Below are 24,106 nucleotides of genomic sequence, written 5' to 3'. Positions count from 1 at the left end.
CTCCTAATACAAAATTCAAAACTTAACCAGGCTGTCATTTAGCTTCTCTACAAATAAACAGGATACTCAGGTAAAAAATAGCAAACTGTTGATAGTAATCAGTACTACAACAAAATGAGATGGGTTTCCTGTAGCTTCCAGGTGTCTTCATGATTGAATAAATGACTCTTTAAAAAACAACACGAAGTCAATTAAATTTATAAAGAGAAAATGATGCCTAACTTCACATTTTAGAACATATGTAATGTACATATATTTTAAAAAAAAAAGAAACTATTTTAAGCTCAACATATGTTGCTAGGAAAAAAAAAAATCAAATATCTGTATAATTTAAGTTCCCAGAGTGAGATTAAATACTATAACATGTCTAACAGAAAATATTATTTTATTGAAAAGTCTTTTGATAAAGACAATTTCTCCAAATTATACCCTAGTTGTTGAGAACTAAGTTTCTAGAGACATAGAGATGGTAACACAACGGCAAAAATCATTTCATTCATTACTAGGAGAGTGATTTCAATATCAGCTGTGCAGGCTGAGGCTGGAGGGACATATTTATCTCCAGTGGCACCTAGATTTCTGAGGAAGGACCTCTGTGTCTGGGAAAGTTGGGGAGAAAAGGAAAGGGAGATGACAAGAATATCAAAGTGTCATGTTTCTTGCTGTCTGCTTCTAGATTTCAAAGGAGAACTCCCATGAACCTCTGGATATTCCCCACTTCCCCCACTGGCCCTGTGAAATCCCCCAAACTCCAGACACTAAGTCCACACCTCATCTCTGCTGTGGGCTCCTTGTGCCCACGCCCTGGTGCACCCTTACGATCCAATGCCTATAAAAGAAACCACAAACACGTTATAGTGCCACCTTCTGGGATAAAAAAGGTTTCTAATAGCCAGCTTGTTGAACCATAAGATTCAAAGACAATAGAATGTTTTAATTTACAAAGATGTCTGCTACTTCAAATGCTAAAGGAAAAATGTATACCCCTAAACACTGTGAAATATCGAAGATGGTAAAACCAAAAGAAAATGGTAATTCTCCAGCAACCAAATTCAAAGGCACAAACTACTGCAAACTAATAAATAATTCTACATAGCTGTCATGAAGAAATTCAATGAGATACAAGAGAACCTAAAAGGCAACTCTATGAATTTAGAGTAAAAATGATGAATGTAAGCAGTTCTCTACCAAAGAGATTGAAATTCTCAAGCTTCCCCAAGTTGGGGAAAGAACTGGACATACAAATCCAGGAACATACCAGAGTCACCTTATTATTTCAATGCAAAAAGACCTTCTCCTAGACATATAATGAAACTGTCAAAAATAAATGACAAAGAAAGAATCTTAAAGGCAGGCCGGGTAAAAAAAAATGTGACCAAGGCAACATACTAAGAAACTCCCAGTAAGCTATCAGCAGATTTCTCAGTAGAAACTTTAGGTGGGCCAGAAGAAAGTGAAGGGAAATATATTGTTGTTGAAAGATAAAAACTGTCAGCCAAGAATGTTTTATCTGACAAAGTTACTTTTCAGAGATAAGGGGAAAACAACAGCTTTCAAAGACAAACAGAAGCTGAAGGAAGTTAGCACCATTAAACCTAACTTGCAAGACATACTGAAAAGATGTTCTTCAACCTGGAATGAAAAGAAGTTAATCAGGGACAAGAAAAGACGTGAAAGTACGTAACACACTGGTATCAGTCGGGGAAAACACAGAATGAGAAAACTGTAACTTTATATTAGAACGTTGTTTTAACCAGTTAACTACATTATAAGATTAAAGGAAAAGAATATATAAAATAACTACTATAATTTATTAACCAATTCAGGCATCAGTTCTGTTCACTTCAGTTGCTCAGTCCTGTCCGACTATTTGCGACCCCTTGGACTGCAGCACGCCAGGACCCCCTGTCCATCATCAACTCCTGGAATCCAATCAAATTCATGTCTATCGAGTCGGTGATGCCACCAAACCTCATCCTCTGTTGTCCTCTTCTCCTCTTGCCTTCAATCTTTTATTAGCACCAGTCTTTTCAAATGAGTTAATTTCGCATAAGATGGCAAAAGTATTGGAGTTTCAGCTTCAACATCAGTCCTTCCAATGAATATTCAGGACTGATTTCCTTTACTATGGACTGGTTGGATCTCCTTGCACTCCAAGGGACTCTCAAGAGTCTTCCCCAACACCACAGTTTGAAAGCATCAATTCTTTGGTGCTCAGCTCTCTTTATACTCCAATTCTTACATCCATACAGGCCTACTGGAAAAACCATAGGTTTCACTAGACAGACCTTTGTTGGCAAAGTAATGTCTCTGCTTTTCAATATGCTGTCTAGGTTGGTCATAACTTTCCTTCCAAGGAGGAAGCGTCTTTTAATTTTATGGCTGCAGTCATCATCTGCAGTGATTTTGGAGCCACCCAAAATAAAGACTCTCACCATTTCCGCTGTTCGCCATCTATTTGAAATGAAGTGATAGCATTCGGTCCCATCACTTCATGGGAAATAGATGGTGACACAGTGGAAACAGTGACAGACTTTATTTTGGGGGGCTCCAAAATTACTAGGATGGTGATTACAGGATGAAATTAAAAGACGCTTACTCCTTGGAAGGAAAGTCATGACTAGCCTAGATAGAATATTCAAAAGGAGAGACATTACTTTGCCAAGGTCCGTCTAGTCAAGGCTATGGTTATTCCAGTAGTCATGCATGGATGTGAGAGTTGGACTGTGAAGAAGGCTGAGCACTGAAGAATTGATGCTTTTGAACTGTGGTGTTGGAGAAGACTCTTGAGAGTCCCTTGGACTGCAAGGAGAACCAACCAACCATTCTGAAGATCAACCCTGGGATTTCTTTGGAAGGAATGATGCTAAGGCTGAAACTCCAGTACTTTGGCCACCTCATGCAAAGAGCTGGCTCATTGGAAAAGACTCTGATGCTGGGAGGGATTGGGGGCAGGAGGAGAAGGGGACGACCAAGGATGAGATGGCTGGATGGCATCACTGACTCGATGGACGTGAGTCTGAGTGAACTCCGGGAGTTGGTGATGAACAGGGAGGCCTGGCGCGCTGCGATTCACAGGGTCGCAAAGGGTCAGACACGAATGAGCGACTGAACTGAACTGAACTGATGGAACCAGAAGACATGATCTTAGTTTCCTGAATGTTGAGCTTTAAGCCAACTTTTTCACTCTCCTCTTTCACCTTCATCTGGAGGCTCTTTAGTTCTTCTTCACTTTCTGCCATAAGTGTCGTGTCATCTGCATATCTGAGGTTATTGATATTTCTCCTGGCAATCTTGATTCCCGCTTGTGCTTCCTTCAGCCCAGCGTTTCTCATGATGTCCTCTCCATTTAAGTTAAATAAGCACGGTGACAATACACAGCCTTGACGTACTCCTTTTCCTATTTGGAACCACTCTGTTGTTTCACGTACATTTCTAACTGTTGCTTCCTGACCTGCATACAGATTTCTCAAGAGGCAAGTCAGGTGGTTTGGTATTCCCTTCTCTCTCAGAATTTTCTACAGTTTATTGTGATCCACATAGTCAAAGGCTTTGGCCTAGTCAATAAAGCAGAAAGAGATATTTTTCTGGAACTCTCTTGCTTTTCCCATGATCCAGGGGATGCTGGCAATTTGATCTCTGGATCCTCTGCCTTCTCTAAAACCACCTTGAACATCAGGAAGTGCACGGTTCAAGTATTGCTGAAGCCTGGCTTGAAGAATTTTGAGCATTACTTCACTAGCATGTGAGATGAGTGTAATTGTGTGGTACTCTGAGCATTCTTTGGCATTGCCTTTCCTTGGGATTGGAATGAAAACTGACCTTTTCCAGTCCTGTGGCCACTGCTGAGTTTTCCAAATTTGCTGGCATATTGAGTGCAACACTTTCACAGCATCATCTTTCAGGATTTGAAACAGCTCAACTGGAATGCCATCACCTCCACTAGCTTTGTTCGTAGTGATGCTTTCTAAGGCCCACTTGACTTCACATTCCAGGATGTCAGGCTCTAGATGAGTGATCACACCATTGTGATTATCCGGGTTGTGAAGATCTTTTTTGTACAGCTCTTCTGTGTATCCTTGCCACCTCTTCTTAATATCTTCTGCTTCTGTTAGGTCCATACAATTACTATCCTTTATCGAGCCCATCTTTGCATGAAATGTTCCCTTGGTATCTCTAATTTTCTTGAAGAGATCTCTAGTCTTTCCCATTCTGTTCTTTTCCTCTATTTCTTTGCACTGATCACTGAAGAAGGCTTTCTTATTTCTTCTTGCTATTCTTTGAAACTCTGCATTCAGATCCTTATATCTTTCCTTTTCTCCTTGGCTTTCTGCTTCTCTTCTTTTCACAGCTATTTGTAAGGCCTCCCCAGACAGCCATTTTGGTTTTTTTTGCATTTTCATGGGGATGGTCTTGATTCCTGTCTCCTGTACAATGTCACGATCCTCAGTACACCAGACAGTCTATCCATCAGATCTAGGCCCTTAAATCTATATCTTACTTCTACTGGATAATCATAATGGATTTTATTGAGGTCATACCTGAATAGTCTAGCGGTTTTCCCTACTTTCTTCAATTTGAGTCTGAACTTGGTAATAAGGAGTTCATGATCTGAGCCACAGTCATCTCCTGGTCTTGTTTTTTTGACTGTATAGAGCTTCTCCATCTTTGGCTACAAAGAATACAATCAATCTGATTTCAGTGTTGACCATCTGGTGATGTCCATGTGTAGAGTCTTCTCTTGTCTTGTTGGAAGAAGGTGTTTGCTATGACCAGCGCATTTTCTTGCCAAAACTCTATTAGTCTTTGCCCTGCTTCATTCCACATTCCAAGGCCAAATTTGCCTGTTACTCCAGGTGTTTCTTGACTTCCTTCTTTTGCATTCCAGTCCTCTATGGCTGCGCGGGCGCAGGAGGGCTATCCCACGTTGAAGGTCACCAAGGGCGGCAGTGAGGAGATACCCCTCATCCAAGGAAAGGAGCAGTAGCTGTGCTTTGCTGGAGCAGCCGTGAGGAGATATCCCATGCCCAAGGTAACAGAAACCCAAGTAAGATGGTAGGTGTTTCAAGAGGGCATCAGAGGGCAGACACACTGAAACCATACTCACAGAAAACTAGTCAATCGAATCACACTAGGACCACAGCCTTGTCTAACTCAATGAAACTAAGCCATGCCTGTGGGGCAATCCAAGACGGGCAGGTCATGGTGGAGAGGTCTGACAGAATGTGGTCCACTGGAGAAGGGAATGGCAAACCACTTCAGTATTCTTGCCTTGAGAACCCCATGATCAGTATGAAAAGGCAAAATGATAGGATACTGAAAGAGGAACTCCACAGGTCAATAGCTGCCCAATATGCTACTGGAGATCAGTGGAGAAATAACTCCAGAAAGAATGAAGGCATTGAGTCAAAACAAAAAGAATCCCCAGCTGTGGATGTGACTGGTGATAAAAGCAAGGTCCGATGCTGTAAAGAGCAATATTGCATAGGAACCTGGAATGTAAGGTCCATGATTCAAGGCAAATCGGAAGTGGTCCAACAGGAGATGGCAAGAATGAACGTCGACATTCTAGGAATCAGCAAACTAAAATGAACTGGAATGGGTGAATTTAACTCAGATGACCATTATATCTACTACTGCGGGCAGGAATCCCTCAGAAGAAATAGAGCAGCCATGATGGTCAACAAAAGAGTCTGAAATGCAGTACTTGGATACAATCTCAAAAACGACAGAATGATCTCTGTTTCCAAGGCAAACCATTCAATATAGTTAATAGTACAACACATATTTTAAAGTTGCTAAGAAAACAGGTATTACTTCAAAGTCCTTATAGCAAAAGAGAAGAAAAAATTTTTGTATCTTTGTATGGTGACAGAGGTTAACTAGATTTATTGTAGTGATCAATTTGCAATCTTTATGCTGTACACCTGGGACTGTATTTTAGTTATACATCAAACAAACCCAAAACCTAAAAGGTGAGGAGTAAAAGGGTGGAGCCATTATAGGGAAGTGAACATAAGATGCTTTTAATATAAAATGGATTGTCTGAAGAAAACACAAAGGGAAGACACTGTTTATGGAATCAGAGGAATTAATACAGTTAAAATATCTGTCTATAAATTGAACACAGTACTCCCATCAAAATTTCAAAATGAAATCATGTGATCAAATTAAGAGAAATATGTTCTCAGATTTCAATACGTATGTAAATTGTTATATAAAATCAAAGTCAAAAAGAAAGAAATTTTAATGGTGTACTTCACTGGGATAAAAGAAAACAATTCTAAAATTTGTACAGAACAAAGGACTCTAAATAACCAAAATAATCCTGAGGTAGAAGAAAAAAGCCGGAGGTATCACCTTTCTTTATTTCAAACTATCAGCCACTGGTATAAAAGCGGACACACATAGACCAACTGAACAGAATAAAAAGCACAGAATTAAGCACCATAATAAACAGCTTACCTAATATTTGACAAGAGAGCCAAAACATCTAATGGGGAAAAGATAATCTCTTCAACCAAAAAAAAAAAAAAAAAAAAACAAAAAACATGGTGTTGGGAAAACTGGATAAACACATGCAGAATAATGAAACTGGATCCCTATGTTATAATATTTACAAAAAATAATTCAAAAACTAGAAGAAACTGTTATTAGTTCAGTTCAGTTCAGTTGCTCAGTCGTGTCCGACTCTTTGCAACCCCATGAATTGCAGCACGCCAGGCCTCCCTGTCCATCACCAACTCCCGGAGTGCACCCAAACTCATGTCCATTGAGTCGCTGATGCCATCCAGCCATCTTATCCTCTGTCGTCCCCTTCTCCTCCTGCCCCCAATCCCTCCCAGCTTCAGAGTCTTTTCCAATGAGTCAACTCTTCACATCAGGTGGCCAAAGTATTGGAGTTTCAGCTTTAGCATCAGTTCTTCCAAAGAACACCCAGGACCAATATCCTTTAGAATGGACTGGTTGGATCTCCTTGCAGTCCAAGGGACTCTCAAGAGTCTTCTCCAACACCACAGTTCAAAAGCATCAGTTCTTTGGCACTCAGCTTTTTTCATAGTCCAACTCTCACATCCATACATGACTACTGGAAAAACTATAGCCTTGACTAGACGGACCTTGTTGGCAAAGTAATGTCTCTGCTTTTGAATATGCTATCTAGGTTGGTCATAACTTTCCTTCCAAGGAGTAAGCATCTTTTAATTTTATGGCTGCAACCACCATCTGCAGTGAAAATGTATGGGAGAAGCTTAATACTGAGCTTGGCAATGATTTTTTGGTTATGGCACCAATAGAATCTGCCTGCAATGTATGAGCCCCAGATTTGATCCCTGGTTTGGGAAGATCCCCTGGAGAAGGAAACGGCAACCCACCCCAGTATTCTTGACTGGAAAATCCCACAGAGGGGCCTGGTGGATCACAGCCCATGGTGTCGCAGAATTGGACATGACTGAGCGACTGAGCATATATATATATGTGGCACTAAATACACAGACAACAAAAGCAAAAATCAACAAACAGGACTACATCAAACTTAAAAGCTTCCATATTGAGGGAAAAAAGAAATAACAAGATGAAAAGGCAACCTACAGAATGGGAGAAAATTTCAGCAAACCACATATCTGATAATGAGTGAATATCAGAAATAAATTTTAAAAATTCAATTAAACAGAAAAGAAAAACTCAATGTGCTTAAAAATGGGCAGAAAAGTTAAATAGATGTTTCTCCTAATATGGCCAACAGGTACGTGAAAGACGCTCAACATCAACAATAATCAGGAATATGCAAATTAAAATCATAATGAGATATCACCTCACAACTATTAGAATGGCTGTAATCACAAAAGACAAGAGTTGATTAGGATGTGGAGAAAAGAATACTTATACACTGTTGGTGGAATATAAATTGGTTCAGCCAATACATGAAATAACATGGAGGTTCCTCACAAAACTAAAAATAGATCTACCATGTGATTCAGGAATATCAATTCTGGGCATATTCCCCCAGGAAATGAATATTAAATTCATTTATTTAATATTAAAGGATATTTAAGGAACATATGCACTCCCATATCTTTTGCAGTATTATTCATAACAGCCAAAATATGGAAACAATCTTAGTGCCCATCAGTGGATGAATGGATAAAGAAGATGTTACACACACACACACACACACACACACACACACACACACACAGACACACATACCCACAATTGAGTATTATTCAACAGTGAAAAAGAGGGACACCCTGTCATTTGCAACAACATGAATGAACCCTGAGGACATTATGTCAAAGCAATATAATTCAGACTGAGAAAACCAATATTACACAATATCACTTACATGTGGAATCTAAAAAGCTAAACTGGTAAAAAGAGAAGAATAGTGTTTTCCAGGTGATGTGGCGGGTAGAGAAGTAGCTTGTACCCAGTTTAAAGGGTAGAGACTTTTAACAAGTAGTAAACAAGGCCTAGAGAGCTAAGGAATATAAGAATATAGACAACAATATTTTATTAATGTTACAATCATCACATTTGCTAAGAGACTAGAACTTATTCTAACCACTAAAAATAAATGATTATGTAACATGATATAAGTACAAATTACTAAAATGACAATCACATTACACTGTATAAACCTATCCAATTAACATGTCTTACATCTTAAATTTATGCAATGTTTTACAGAAATATATTTTAATAATAGAAACAGAACATTACCTGGCACATAGGTACTCAAAAATGTTTGTTGATTGGACATGGAATAGAAAACATTATGAGTTAGTACAATCTTGAATCTATATATAATCAACCACTTGGGTAAAAATATAAAATAGCACACATTATATGAATATGATTAGGTACATGCATACAAACACATAAACAAAATTTTATAAAAAGAACAGGCAAGACATTTTCAAGAAACTGTGAGTCTTATAAATCAATCCCCATCATCATCTGCCAGGCTGTGCCACCTGCTTGAGCTGGACAATGTGATTGCTAAATTACAAGCTATCATGACATACCAATAACACTGTGTTAATACCTCCCCCCAAAAAATCATCTTATATATGAAATGAAGTTTTGCCTTCAGGGACATGAAATCCCAGTTTTAGTTTCTCTCCTATAAAAAATATATACTGTTTTAGAATTAACTGAGAATGTGCCAGCCCTTCCTTTTCACTGTTGTAAGAATAAAAATTTTTTCAATAACTACTTCTACTTCCCAAGATCACCAGCCCCACCATACACCAAGAGTTAAATTTAGTTACTGAATTAGTTCCTGAAAATTTCTGATATAAGGGCAGAGATAGGATGGAAAAGTAAGAAATAAAATCTGTAATGATACCAAACTTTTTTTCAACCAAATAAGATTTGTCTTATGCTTTTCTAAAAGATTAACAGTCTGTTTTGAGTGCCAAGAGTGATATAGGCACCTAATGGGAATCTTCTCTTTTCTTTATATTGCAGTAACATCTAAATATTGTTCAACGTAATTGTTGAAACATTATTAAGCATTCATATGGTACTGTTTAAAAACCATATTCATGTTTTCATTGATGCAAAGTAGGTCATTGTTCTTTAATACAAATATTTTATAGTAGGTTTTTTCCACCACTTATCTTCAATTGTTATACCTAAAATCATGGCAAGTAGAATAAGACTCAGGCACAAGAAGTGACATTTCATTGCTGAAAATGTTTTCTGATGCTCTGAAACAGTCAACCTTCAGTGACTAATATACCGAAAAGCACTGAGCTCTGGGATAGGTGGTTCGTTAGTTTCTAGTTGGCATGTATTTGTTTGGATTGCTGTCATCATCCAGGAATACCAGTATCACTAAACTACTTTAGGGATTATTTTAGTGGGTATAATACGCAATAACTGATAATTATGATCGCTGTTATTATATTTAAGTAGCAACAGTCTAAAATAGAAATTCCATTCTGCTGCCACTCCAATGTTGCTTTAATCATCTAATTGGTTAAGTGGATTTCAGCTCTTTAGTTGCTGTCACTATATCAAGTCCCAATAATTAGCTATGGTCAAACATGTTTAGGGCCTCCGGACCGTGCGGCAGAAGCGCGCTGGCTGCGACGGACTGCACAGGAGTGTGGCCAAGAGGAGTTACCCCTCGCCTGAGGTCAGTGGAGGCGGCCTAGAGGAGCTACCCCGTGCCCAAGGTCAGGGCTGGCAGCCTAGAGAAGCAACCCAATATCCAAGGAGCGGTGGCTGTGCACGGAGAGGAAGGCCAAGAGGAGCAACTCCACGTTCAAGGTCAGGAGGGGCAGCTCTGAGATAAGAGAGCTTCTCTTATAAGGAGATGGCTCTCCTCATCCAAGATAAGGAGCAGCGGCTGCACTTTGCTGGAGCAGCCATGAAGAGATACCCCATGTCAAGTTAAGAGAAACTGAGGTAAGACGGTAGGTGTTGCAAGGCATCAGAGGGCAGACACACAAACTATAATTACAGAAAACTAGTCAATCTAATCACACGGACTACAGCCTTGGCTAACTCAATGGAACTAGGCCATGCTGTGAGGGGCCGCCCAAGGCGGACGGGTCATGGAGAGGTCTGACAGAATGTGGTCCACTGGAGAAGGGAATGGCAAACCACTTCAGGATTCTTGCCTTGAGAACCCCATGATCAGTATGAAAAGGCAAAATGATAGGATACTGAAAGAGGAACTCCTCAGGTCGGTAGGTGCCAATATGCCACTGGAGATCAGTGGAGAAATAACTCCAGAAAGAACGAAGGGATGGAGCCAAAACAAAAACAATGCCCAGTTGTGGAGGTGACGTGATAAAAGCAAGGCCCGATGCTGTAAAGAGCAATACTGCATAGGAATCTGGAATGTCAGGTCCATGAGTCAAGGCAAACTTGAAGTGGTCAAACAAGAGATGGCAAGAGTGAACGTCAACATTCTAGGAATCAGTGAACTAAAATGAACTGGAATGGGTGAATTTAACTCAGATGACCATTATACGTACTACTGTGGGCAGGAATCCCTTAGAAGAAACAGAGTAGCCATCGTGGTCAACAAAAGAGTCTGAAATGCAGTACTTGGATGAAATCTCAAAAATGACAGAATGATCTCTGTTCATTTCCAAGGCAAACCATTCAATAGCACAGTAATTCAAGTCTATGCCCCAACCAGTAATGCTGAAGAAGCTGAAGCAGAATGGTTCTATGAAGACCTGCAAGACCTTTTAGAACTAACACCCAAAAAAGATGTCCTTTTCATTATAGAGGACTGGAATGCAAAAGTAGGAAGTCAAGAAACCCCAGAGATAACAGGCAAATTTGGCCTTGGAATGCAGAATGAAGCAGGGTAAAGGCTAATAGAGTTTTGTAAAGAGAACACACTGGTCATAGAAGACACCCTCTTCCAACAACACAAGAGAAGACGCTACACATGGACATCACCAGATGGTCAACACCAAAATCAGATTGATTATATTCTTTGCAGCCAAAGACAGAGAAGCTCTATACAATCAGCAAAAACAAGACCGGGAGCTGACTGTGTCTCAGATCATGAACTCCTTATTGCAAATTCAGACTTAAATTGAAGTAGGGAAAACCACTAGACCATTCAGGTATGACCTAAATCAAATCCCTTATCATTATACAGTGGAAGTGGGAAATAGATTTAAGGGAATAGTACGATAGATAGTGCCTGATGAACTATGGACTGAGGTTCGTGACACTCTACAGGAGACAGGGATCAAGACAATTCCCATGAAAAAGAAATGCAAAAAAGAAAATGGCTGTCTGGGGAGGCCTTACAAATAGCTGTGAAAAGAAGAGAAGCAAAATGCAAAGGAGAAAGGGAAAGATGCAGAGTTCCAAAGAATAGCAAGGAGAGATAAGAAAGCCTTCCTCAGACATCAATGCAAAATATAGAAGAAAACAACATAATGGGGAAGACTAGATATCTCTTCAAGAAAATTAGAGATACCAAGGGAACATTTCATGCAAAGGGCTAAAGGACAGAAATGGTATGGACCTAACAGAAGCAGAAGATATTCACAAGAGGTGGCAAGAATACACAGAACTGTACAAAAAAATATCTTCACGACCAAGATAATCACGATGGTGTGATCACTCACCTAGAGCCACACATTCTGGAATGTGACGTCAAGTGGGCCTTAGAAAGCATCACTACGAACAAAGCTAGTGGAGGTGAATGGAATTCCAGTGGAGCTATTTCAAATCCTGAAAGATGATGCTGTGAAAGTGCTCCATTCAATATGCCAGCAAATTTGGAAAACTCAGCAGTGGCCACAGGACTGGAAAAGGTCAGTTTTCATTCCAATCCCAAAAAAAGGCAATGCCAAAGAATGCTCAAACTACTGCACAATTGCAGTCATCTCACACGCTAGCATAGTAATGCTCAAAATTCTCCAAGCCAGGCCTCAGCAATATGTGAACCATGAACTTCCTGATGTTCAAGCTGGTTTTAGAAAAGGCAGAGGAACCAGACATCAAATTTCCAACATTCCCTGGATAATCAAAAAAGCAGAGAGTTCCAGAAAAACATCTATTTCTGCTTTATTGACTATGCCAAAGCCTTTGACTGTGTGGATCACAATAAACTGTGGAAAATTCTGAAAAAGATGTGCATACCAGACCACCTGACCTACCTCTTGAGAAACTTATATGGCAGGTAAGGAAGCAACAGTTAGAACTGGACATGGAAGAACAGACTGGTTCCAAATAGGAAAATGAGAACATCAAGGCTGTATATTGTCACCCTGCTTATTTAACTTATATGCAGAGTCCATCATGAGAAATGCTGGGCTGGAAGATGCACAAGCTGGAATCAAGATGGCTGGGAGAAATATCAATAACCTCAACCCGGCAGATGACACCACCCTTGTGGCGGAACGTGAAGAGGAACTGAAGAGCCTGTTCATGAAAGTGAAAGAGGAGAGTGAAAAAGGTGGCTTAAAGCTCAACATTCAGAAAGCTAAGATCCTGGCATTTGGTCCCATCACTTCATGGGAATTAGATGGGGAAAACAGTGGAAATACTGTCAGACTTTATTTTTTGGGGCTCCAAAATCACTGCAGATGGTGATTGCAGCCATGAAATTAAAAGACGCTTACTCCTTGGAAGGAAAGTTGGCCGACCTAGATAGCATATTCAAAAGCAGATTCAAAACATTATTTTTCCAACAAAGGTCCATCTAGTCAAGGCTATGGTTTTTCCAGTGGTCACGTATGGATGTGAGAGTTGGACTGTGAAGAAAGCTGAGCACCAAAGAATGGATGCTTTTGAACTGTGGTGTTAGAGAAGACTCTTGAGAGTCCCTTGGACTGCAAGGAGATCCAACCAGTCCATTCTAAAGGAGATCAGTCTTGGGTGTTCTTTGGAAGGACTGATGCTAAAGCTGAACCGCCAATATTTTGGCTACCTCACGCGAAGTGTTGACTCACTGGAAAATACTCTGATTCTGTGAGGGACTGCGGGCAGGAGCAGGAGGGGACGACAGAGGATGAGATGGCATCAGCAACTCCATGGACATGAGTTTGGGTGAACTCCGGGAGTTGGTGATGGACAGGGAGGCCTGCTTGCTGCAATTCATGGGGTTGCAAAGAGTAGGACAGGACTGAGTGACTGAACTGAACTGAGGTGGCAGTAGTCATAAAAAACCTGCCTGCCAATGCAGGAGACATAAAAGACATGGGTTCAATCCCTGGGTTGGGAAGATTCCCTGCAGGAGGTGGGCTACAGGTCATGTGGTCCCACAGTTGGAGGTTACTGAAACAACGTAGCAGACATGTTTACCTCAAGAGGATGAAAGCATCTGTACTGTTTTCTAAGTGTATATTCTGCTTTAAATTCATAAATGTACTCACCCAACAGTGTTAATTTCTGAGAGTTCTATTGCAATAGATTAAAATACATGAGAAATTTTTATCTAAGGAAGAAAATTTAACAGGTTTCTTTGGCTTCCAGGTGAAGGTATTGACTTCCCATAGCCAGCAAGATAAAGGTAAACGGTTCAGTTAACTCACTACTCCCATTTCTTCCCTTATATTCTATGTTCCAAGCACTGGCTTGGCCATACGTATTCTTGAAATTGACAGTTTTTCACTTTCTGTACTTATGATATTCCTTTTGCTTAGTTAGGGCTTTCCTGGTGGCTCAGACGAGAGTCTGCCTGCAGTGCAGGAGACCTGGGTTCAATCCTTGGGTCAGGAAGATCCCCTGGAGAAGGGAATGGCTTACCCACTCCAGTATTCTTGCCTGGAAAATCCCATGGACAGAGGAGCCTGGCAGGCTACAGTCTACTGTTTCGCAAAGAGTCGGATACGAGTGAGTGACTTCACTTTTTGCTTAGTGTTGTCAAAATATTGCAATTCTTGGTGCTGTCAAAATTTTTTAATTTTTAGTCCTTAACAATGACAAACATATTTTTTTCGTCAGAATTATTCTCTTCCTTCCTGTCTTTAAATTTAAACTCAGATTCTTTATCATTTTTCTTTTTTTAAATTCTCAGAACTTACATTCAGCACCTAGCTGACATTCAATAAATGACAAAATCTATCTCTGGATAATTTATTTGAAATTGAACTCAAAGGCAGCTTTTCAGAAAATCTTCCTGAAGATGATCGAATGAACATTTACTAAGTACATTTAAAATGTGAAGGTACTGATATATGTTTTTTTGTGGATACAAAGAATATATGTTCCTGTAGAGAGAAATTACATAGAACAAATGGTTAATGACAGGATCTGAAAACAGAGGTGAAATATCCATCATCCAGTCACTCACTTCCTCCAGCTAATCTACATTAACCCTGCTAGCTTTATGTGTGTATGTAAGTACACACACACCCCTACACACACCAATGTTATATATCTCATGACTAAAATCCTCAACCAAATTTATCATATCTTTCCTTTCCCCCATCTTTCTTATGTTGAAAATGATACACTGAAACAGTTAGGCATTTCAGTCATCAAGAATAGTGTTCAACAAAGAAACCAGCATATCTTGCCCGAGACTGTATTATCACTGGAGTGACCAAATGAAACAACCACAGATAATGCTGAACTTCAGTAAATAAATTATTTCAAACTCCTTTTTTATTTCTAGAATATCTGGCCAGGTTAATCCAAGCCTTACATACATGGAGACTGTGGACAGCCCCTAAAGAGAAGTATTTTCCCTGAAATGCATAAAGCATAATTTCTTGTCTACTTAGTTTTATAAACAGGATGAAAATTTAATATATCTATTGTTAAAACTGGTATTTTTATTTTTAAGATTGCTGTTTATGATTGGTTATTAAGATCAGACCCAAAGTTTTTACAATATAATTTCATAACATGGAGATTCTACAAGATATTTTAAACAAACTTTCATTCTTTCATAAAATAAACCGTTTTGAGTATTCCAACTCTTGTGTTTTTCCTATGACTTTTTATAATACATTCAAAATTTGTGCATTAGGATATATAGTGCTTCTTTTATGTTTATTTGTGATAATCTTTTATTTCTAAAAGTTCTGTTATCTTCTGAAAGTACATTTCTATATTTTCTTCTTTTTTCTATCTCAGAACACAATTTTAGGTACAATGTAATCAACTCACTTAAATAATTATTATGTAGGTATAATCACTATAAAATGCATGATGAAATGAATTATGCATACCTTGCATAGGTGTGTTTGCTAAAGTTCACTTGATAACTTAAATTTTAGATATTCAATTGAATATGGCATCATGGAGAGGTCCATGAAGATTAACAAGTTTTTTATAACTATGTCAACAGTTACTCAAATTCAATTCAACAACATAAATAGAAGAGTTTACACCCTTGTCCCCACAAAAAGACAATTTAAAAAGGCCTCAAGATATTGATTCCTTGATTGATATAGCTTTCAGACTTAATGCTTAGGTTATTCGGGCTTTCAAAAGCAAAGTGTATCAAAACCCACTAAATTTCTCAGTCTATCCAAAAAGTACCAAAAAGTTCATTTAAATACTGTGCTAGCAATAATAATGAAACTAGTTGACTTAATTTCACATTGTCTATATTTCAAAACTTACACGTATTTGGCCCAAAGAGGAGACATAAAGACTGTAGTACAAGAAGTCGCATAATTTTATAAGATAGGATGGGGCGTATTAAGGACAGAAAGATTCTAAAATGGGAAGATTCTTTTCACAATAGGGTAGAATATTTGAAGCAAATTTAGTTTTATGAATTTAAAATTATAAAGATAGAATGATAGGGATTAGTTTTGTTGAAATTATCCAGATATATATAAGCAAAATAAACAAGTCCACTATCATTTGGAAATCTGAACATACCTCTCTCAGAAGATGATATTTGGAAAATAAAAAAGTATATAGATGATGCAAACTGAAAAATCTAAGAAGCATAATCTAATAAACATACAGAAAACATCACACATGACAGTTCTAAAACAGACATTCTTTTAAAAAATCAACATGAAACATTAAAGAAATCACATTCAAGGCTACAACTGCTTCCTTCACTAAATTTCAAAGTTTTTATTATAGATTTGACATTTTCTGACCAAATTAGAATAAACCTAGAAAGATTATCCTCTCACATAGACTAAAAAATTTGAAAATTATTTTTCTAAGAAACTCAAGAATCAAAGAAATAATTTTAATAGAAAATTCTAGGAATTGAATGATTGTGAAAATACTAATAGGAAGCTAGAAGAAAATGATAATTTTAAATGTTTATTTGAGAAAACAAATAAAGATCCAAATACACAAGTTTAATACCTGATAAAAAATTTACAAAAAAAAAAAAAAATCAAAACATATTCTTGACCTAAAAACAGAAGCCAGAAAATGATCAACATACTACTACAAATCAATGAACCAGAACAAAACATGCAACAGAGAATCACAAAAGCCAGTCTTTCAGCATTCAAATATTTGAAGATGAATGACAATCCGAAAGTACGGTACAAGGAAAAGAAAACAGTAGAACACAAAAAATGTATCAGGAATATAACATTAGGACATCACAGAATAGGCTGCATATTTAGAAAATCAGGGATGTAATCACTTCCTCAAACACAGTAGTGATCCCACTGTTCATACATTCAATGACACATACAGGAATGGAGGATGAAAGCAACAAACAAAAATATAGAAATACAAACATACCAGCACAAATAGAAATACTAACTCACATATCACAGCCCAATATAGAGAGGGTTGGGGGGGGTGTGGTCTTTATACTTTTTCACTATTGCTCTTTATTACTGTTTCAGTTTGCTACCCTGTTGTCACACATGATGCAATCATCCTATTGACTTGTTCTTTCTCATTATGCACCAAGTGGCCAGTGACTGGTCAGTTAAGTCCACTTCTGCAGCTTCAGTTCATAGCAAATCAGGGCCTGGTACAAATCAGAGACTCAGTAAACATTAGGATCAGTAATTAAAGTTAGCTTCCCACATCTAATCACCTGCATAAAGCATTCACCTTCTCCCTGAATTAAGCTCAGCATATTTGTGGCATATCCATTTGGGTAAGCAACCTCTGATGCCCCAGGCCAGGGCCCCTTCCCAATCTATATTCTCTCCATTCACACCTGTCCAAGCATCTATCATGTTGTTGGCCTTTGCGTGTGGCTCTTCCCACCAACATGTGAAGATAAGCTGATAAACAGGCAGCTGAGAGAGCTCCAAGATTTTTAATAAACAGAATCCAGAGCCTGTCCTGACCAGGTATGTAGTCAAAAATCAAACTACATTCAAAGAATTTAAGTCCATCGTGCAATGAGGGTGAGGTGAGAGGGCTGGAGAAGAGGAAGAAGAGCCAGACTAGTCTAGGGTAGGCTGGGCATGGGGAAAAAGTACTAAACTTCAACCACAAATAAACTCCTTGCTCCTTCCCACATCCCATCCTTTCCATGAATAGTGGAGCTCGGAAACAGAGATAGATAGACCAGAGACCTTCCCTCCTGACATACTGCAGTCCAGGGAAACCACATCCTGAGTTGGAGTCTGACCTGCTCTAGGATTCTTCTGTATGTTGCTGTCTGCCAGGAAGCCATGGTAAGCCTGTATCTCCAACAGACTGTGGGTTGTCAGCCTTGGGAAAACAAGGTATGGGCAGTGAGTAAGGTCTATCTTTCAGTTTTCCTCTGTTTCCCTGCCCAACTATTCCATCTCTCACTCACGTTGGAGGACACACCTACCTCTCTTCCCATGGTGTCCTGAGTGTTCTGTTCCTGGGGCTGGGTCACCTGATGGGGCTTATTCTTAGGAAGATCCAGCTCCTGTGGTATCTCTGCTTCTGCCTCACTGAACAGCTGCTTACCCTGCAGGGTGTACAGCAGCTGGAGGAAAGTCTGGTGCCTAGAAGGAAGATGTGGGTATTAAGAGAGGGAACTTCTGCTGGACAACCCTGGGTCTGCAGCCCACGCTTCCAGCCTCACCTCTGCAGCTTGTCCTGCTCCTGCTCTGCCTGCTGCTTCAGCGTTCCGACTTCCTGATACAGTCGCTGAAGTTCCTGTTGAGCTCCTGTCTGACGCTCCCTCAGTTCTGACGAAGCCTCCACCAGATTCTGCAAATGCTTCTCCTACCAGGAGTGAGAATGCAGATATGGTTCCTCAGATTCTGAGGTCTTGGAGCCATTTTCTCAACTCTCCAGCTTAGACCTAGCTGGGGTTTCAGATACACAGATGAATAGAGGGACTCCACTCATTTTAGGCAAGACCAGGAGCTTAGAAAAAAAGGATCAAAGTGAGTTGTTCCAAGGTGAGGCATTTTGGAGGGAAGTGGTGCAAAGAATGATAAGACTTATTTAGTTTGCTATGTGCCAGGAACTATTTTAAACACTTGCTGTACCAATTACTCAATCGTCCTAACAACTCTTTAGGATAGAGGCTATTATTTTCTTCATTTCACAGATGAAGATACAGAAGCAGAGAAAGTAAGGTGACAGTTCAAGATCATGCAGTGGTAAGTGGTCACGCTAGGATCAAAGTCCATATGGGTCCCATAATATAATGCCACACAGGAGAAAATGGGATGAAAATTTTCTAGGCAGAGGACTTGGCCCATGCACTAGCATGGTGGTGGGAAGAGATATTTTCCTAGGGAAATGGACCTACCTGTTGCAGCTGCCACTGCTTCTGGGCTATTCTGAGTTTTTCCATGGCCATTTGCTTCTGCAGGTAAGCGAAGGAAGGGAATGAGGAGAGGAGGAGTGCATTTTTATTGTTCCATTTCATTTTTTAAATTAATTTTCTCTTACAGCAGGTCCTTGTTGGTTATCTATTTTAAATATAGCAGTGTGTCCATGTCAAATTCCCAATCTATCTCCAGCCCCCTTCCTCTCTGGTAACCATAAGTTCTTTCTCTAAGTCTGTGAGTCTATTTCTGTTTTACAGTAAGTTCATCTGTATCTTTTTTTAGATTCCACATATAAATGTCATCATATATTTGCCTTTGTCTGACTTACTTATGCATATGGCATTATATTATTTTAATGGCTGAATAATACTGATGAATGGATAAAGAAGATGTGGTACATATATATAATGGAAGATTACCTGAGTCATATGGTTGAAAGTTAAAAGATAACCAGTGGGTCCAACCTAGCATATTCACCCTTTTCTTCCTCTCCTCTGCTTGCCCTTCCCTCCCCTCATCATTGGTTCACCTTGGCCTGGAGCTGTTTAAGGGCCTCCTGGAGCTGTGCCTGCTTTATTTGGGCCTCCTCCACCTTGGGCAGTGCCTGGGTCAGGGAATTTGTGATGACCTCCACATGCTCTTGATAGGTGGCCTTCAGCTCTTTCCATTGCTCTTTGGCTTCAATTGCCTTCTGTCCTGTGGAGAGCCACCAAAAATGAGTAGATAAGTGAGGTAGGCCCACTTGCCTGCAGCACTGTGGCTTCAGTCATCACATCAGCCAAAGAGCTGACCTGACTGATGTCCCCCTTTCTTCTTCACTCAGGGAAGCCCCTATCCGAACCCTGAGTCCACTCACGGCTTGTGTCTTCAGAAGCCAAGGGGTTCTGGTCCTGGGCAGTTCCTTCCTGAACCAAGAAATTCTGCAGGAAGTCTACCACTTGAAGCTGGCTGCAGAGGAGCTTGTCTTTCTTCCGAGAGTCCTGTTCAGGAGGGTATCAGCAGGGAACATTCTTACCTTCTTGTACTACAGGCCAAAAAGGTTACCTTCCAGTCTGCTCACCATTAATGCTGCCCAGTATCTCAACAAGAGGATCCAGGAGCAGCTCCTGGCTGGTGAAACGCTAGCTTCCATCTTGCACATACCATCACAAACTCAGCCAGGATCTGGGCAGGCAGTTCAGCCTCCTCCTGAAGACCTACAGGCTCCAGGATGTCTGCTACCTTGGACAGGGCCCTGAAGGGGCAAGAAAACAGGAAAAACTGCAGACTCCTGAGGTGCTAGTTCTAGTAAATTTGTGTGTACATTGCACATATGTGATTATGTCTATTAATGCTGAGTCTTGTCCTGACTAGCAGCTACACACAGGCTTGAAGGGCCATCTGAGACCAGGAATGTGTGTGCATGGAAGACTAATAAGTGAAATAATAAGTGAGGAAAAATAAGCAAAGCAAGGGAGAATAATAAGCATGGGTAAAGAGCTGTGATTTTAAATAGGGTCTGTTTCACCGACTGGAAACCTTTTGAGGGGACTTCCCTAGTGGTTCAGTGATAAAGAATACGCCTGCCAAGGTAGATGTTAGAGAGTCATCTCTGGTCCAGTAAGATTCCGCATGCCACGGAGCAACTAAGCCCGGGCGCCACGGAGCAACTAAGCCCGGGCACCACAGCTCCTGAAGCCCTCGCTCTAGAGCCAGTGCTCTGCAAGGAGAAGCCACTGCAATGAGAAGCCCGGCACCGCAGCTAGATAGTAGACCCACTCATTGAAGCTAGAGAAAGTCAGCGCAAACCAAGAAAGAAGACGATTGGGTTTCTGAAATCAAAGAAATATAAGGGGGATGGGACAGCGCCCCGCTCAGAGACACAGCCTGGGAGCAAGGTCTCAGAATACTGGAGGAGGAGCTAAGGACAGGGAACTGGATCCCTGGGTCTAGGCTCTCCAGAGTTCTTCCTTGGTGGCTGGAGCAGTCCATTAGGAAGCGGTAACCGTGATAAAATAACTCATAGCAACAGTGTATGCTGGGACAAGGGTGGCAGAAATTAAATGGATTTCCCAGGGTATCTCCTGGGGTGGAAAGTCTCCTGTTAGGATGGTCGACCTGCGAAGAGATGTGGGGGCTTGACAGGGATGTAACCCTCCCCTTTAAGCACACATCTCTAGGGAGCCTGCGTTCGTGGTGGGGAACCAACAGTCTCTCATATGCCTTACTCCTGGAGAGAGCCAACCTAAGACAGGGAGTCTAGGGTCACGATCACTTCACGGCAGAGCCGAACCCCAACAGCTATAATGGGTTGGGGGGGCATTACTGATTTTACTCGAGGGTGTGCAAGGACCTTCCCAGCTCGCCCCCACCTGCAACCCGCCCCCCACCCCCCCGCAATCCCCCGGGCGGGAGACACTTACTCTCGGGCTGCAGCCTCCACTTCAGACTCCGCAGCCCCCATCTTGCTTGGGGCTGCACTCCAGCTCTACCCTGGGACTACTTTGGATCCACCGCAGGCTGCGCGCCGGAACAGACGATTGGACGTCGGGTCAGTGGGCGGGATTCAAGGACCTTTAAGCGCTTTCATTGGCAGGCCAAGATTGACGCATTGGCGGGCCCCGTTGTTTGGCGCAGGCGCAGTTCTCGCTGAGCGCGGCAGGCGCGCAGTTTTACGCCTGCGCAGTAACCCGTAGGCTGAGCTAAGGTGTAGGAGGTGTGGCTTGAGTTTGTCCCGCGGCGCGCGGCCCAGTTCTCCTCAGACTAAGCGGCAGAGGAAAACATTCCTCTATATGGCTTTTAGGGGTACCTTTCAACAGTTCCTTTACTGAGAAAGAAAAAAAAAAAAAATTCTACTGCTGTGGAAGGAGAACGCTGGGTCTGTTTCCAAGACAATTGGCGTCAGTAACGAGTAACAGTGACCCTGAAGACTGAGGAAACAAATCCTATCAGTTCAAAAAGCTTACTGTATTTACAAGGTTTTCCAGACTGCAGAGCAGGGAGAGAAAACTTAAGCAGAGCCCAGCGAATTGCCTGCTTTGACAGGAAACAGCTGCAAGTTTGGGGAAGACCAGGGCAGGTAATGTTCTTTTCAGAGTATAACAGAAAGACGAGAGTTGTTCAGAGAATCTGGAGTTCTGTAGAATTTTCTCCAGGATTCTACTGAATTTTGAGCATCTTTTGGCTGAGGAAACTACCCGGAAGGGGATTTAAGGATTCACTTAGGCACAGAAATAGTAATTCGTTTCACCGATCTCGCTGGAAAACTTCCTAATCTATGGGGCATTGGTTATTAGAGTACACAGACAGGTTTTGCCTTGATAGTAAGTAGAGCATTCGCCCTAGACACCTCACTCTTCTAGTGCATGTGTTCACAGTTGTTTCCCGCTCTTTGGGATCGTATGGACTGTAGCCGGCCAAGCTCCTCTGTACACCGGATTTCTCAGGTAAGAATACGGGAATGGATTGCTGTTTCCTCTAGGGGATCTTATCTACACAGGGATCCAACTGGCCTCTCTTTTGTCTCCTGCATTGGCAAGCTGATTCTTTACTACTCAGCCACTGGGGAAGCCTTCACTTGTCTAGTGCCACCTAACAAATCTTAAAAGCACGTCCCAAGTGGATCAAATAGTTAACAAATCATTTAAGTATATAACAGACCAAAGTTCAATAATATTTATAGGAATACAAAAATGTCCAGCAGCCAATAAGGTACAGTTGACAATGCCTGGCATCAGAAACTACCAAGCTTGCAAAAAATCACGAAAAGAAAATCCATATTTAGGAGGAAATCACTGATCAGAATAGAACTAGCTCTTAGAATCAAGGGTATTAAAAGTTATGTTCAAAAAGATGGCAGAGGGAAGGATGTGAAAAAAGTGGACTGCTCATGTTGCTAGTAGGAATGTAAAATGATGCATCTGATTTTGGAAAACAGTTTAGCACTTCCTCAAACTGTTAAACTTACCAACTGCTAGTCAAAAAAGAGCACGTACTTGGGCTTCCCAGGTGGCTCTACAGGTAAAGAATCCGCTTTCCAATGCAGGACACCTAAGAGATGGGCGTTCGATCCCTGGGTCAGGAACATTCTCTGAAGAAGGGAATGGCAACCTACTCCAGTATTCTTGCTTGGAGAATCCCATGAACAGAGGAGCCTGGTGGACCACAGTCCATAGGGTCGCAAAGAGTCAGAAAGGACTGAAGCGACTTAGCATGCATACATTCACCTGAAACAAGCTAGAAAGTACCTGAAAGCCAAGTGCCAAGTGAAAAAAAAAGCACATATTGTATGATTTTGTTTATGTGAAATGTCTAGATTAACCATATATAAAGAAACAAAATAGATGAGCGGTTGGCTAGGGGCTGGCAGGGGAAGAGGGATGAATGTGGGGTTTCTTTTAGGGAGTAAATAAAAATGTTCTAAAGTTAGATTATAGGGAAGTTTGCATAATTTTATATATATAAATTACACTTTAAATGGGTCTCAGAGTTCTTAAAAAGTTAATCAAAAACGTGAAACATATAGTAAGACTTAAATTTGTAGAAGTGAAAACTGCCATGTGACAGATGAAATTAAATGGAATTAATAGATTAGACACTGAGCTGTGGTATAATTTCTAACAACCTTATGCTTTGGTAAGGACACAAGAATCTGAGGTCTTACCCATGACAAAAATGTTTATTGAAGAAAGAACAGAACACTTCAAGGGAGAGGTGGAGCAAGCCAAGAGAGGCACTGATGCAGGAATGATGTGGTACAGAGTTTTTCAAGACAGAGCTTTTGCATATTCATCTAGGCAGATGACAGTTTTGATTGACAGGTACAAGTTGTGTAACATCAGGCTCTATTGAGCATGTCTTTCCCGTAATTCCGTCTGTTATAAGATTATATATGTAATATACATATAATCTATGTATGCGTAGAATATTTATGAACCTCTAACAGGCTCCCACTTGCCTAAGGTCACTTGAGGACACAGCTGTGC

The 24,106-nt window shown here is 40.6% G+C and overlaps 1 protein-coding gene and 1 pseudogene across 1 annotated transcript; one reads left to right on the top strand and one right to left on the bottom strand.

Annotated features, from left to right (window-relative positions):
• Positions 1–5,433: 5,433 nt before the first annotated feature.
• Positions 5,434–11,546, top strand: LOC138070136 (craniofacial development protein 2-like; annotated as a pseudogene).
• Positions 11,547–16,765: 5,219 nt separating this feature from the next.
• Positions 16,766–21,631, bottom strand: ZWINT (ZW10 interacting kinetochore protein). Its single transcript, XM_068961683.1, has 9 exons — positions 21,545–21,631; positions 20,286–20,376; positions 19,999–20,122; positions 19,672–19,838; positions 19,121–19,177; positions 18,443–18,585; positions 18,203–18,362; positions 18,014–18,096; positions 16,766–17,398 (listed from the first exon to the last, which is right to left on the bottom strand). Exons 1-8 carry the CDS (start codon positions 21,583–21,585, stop codon positions 18,019–18,021), a joined length of 861 nt encoding a protein of 286 aa, XP_068817784.1. The 5' UTR covers positions 21,586–21,631; the 3' UTR covers positions 16,766–17,398; positions 18,014–18,018.
• Positions 21,632–24,106: the final 2,475 nt, after the last annotated feature.

Source organism: Capricornis sumatraensis, chromosome 23 (assembly GCF_032405125.1).
Source record: "Capricornis sumatraensis isolate serow.1 chromosome 23, serow.2, whole genome shotgun sequence".
NCBI classification, from domain to species: Eukaryota; Metazoa; Chordata; class Mammalia; order Artiodactyla; family Bovidae; genus Capricornis; species Capricornis sumatraensis.
Note: the sequence above shows the minus strand (reverse complement) of the source record. Positions and strands in the feature narration are given on the sequence as shown.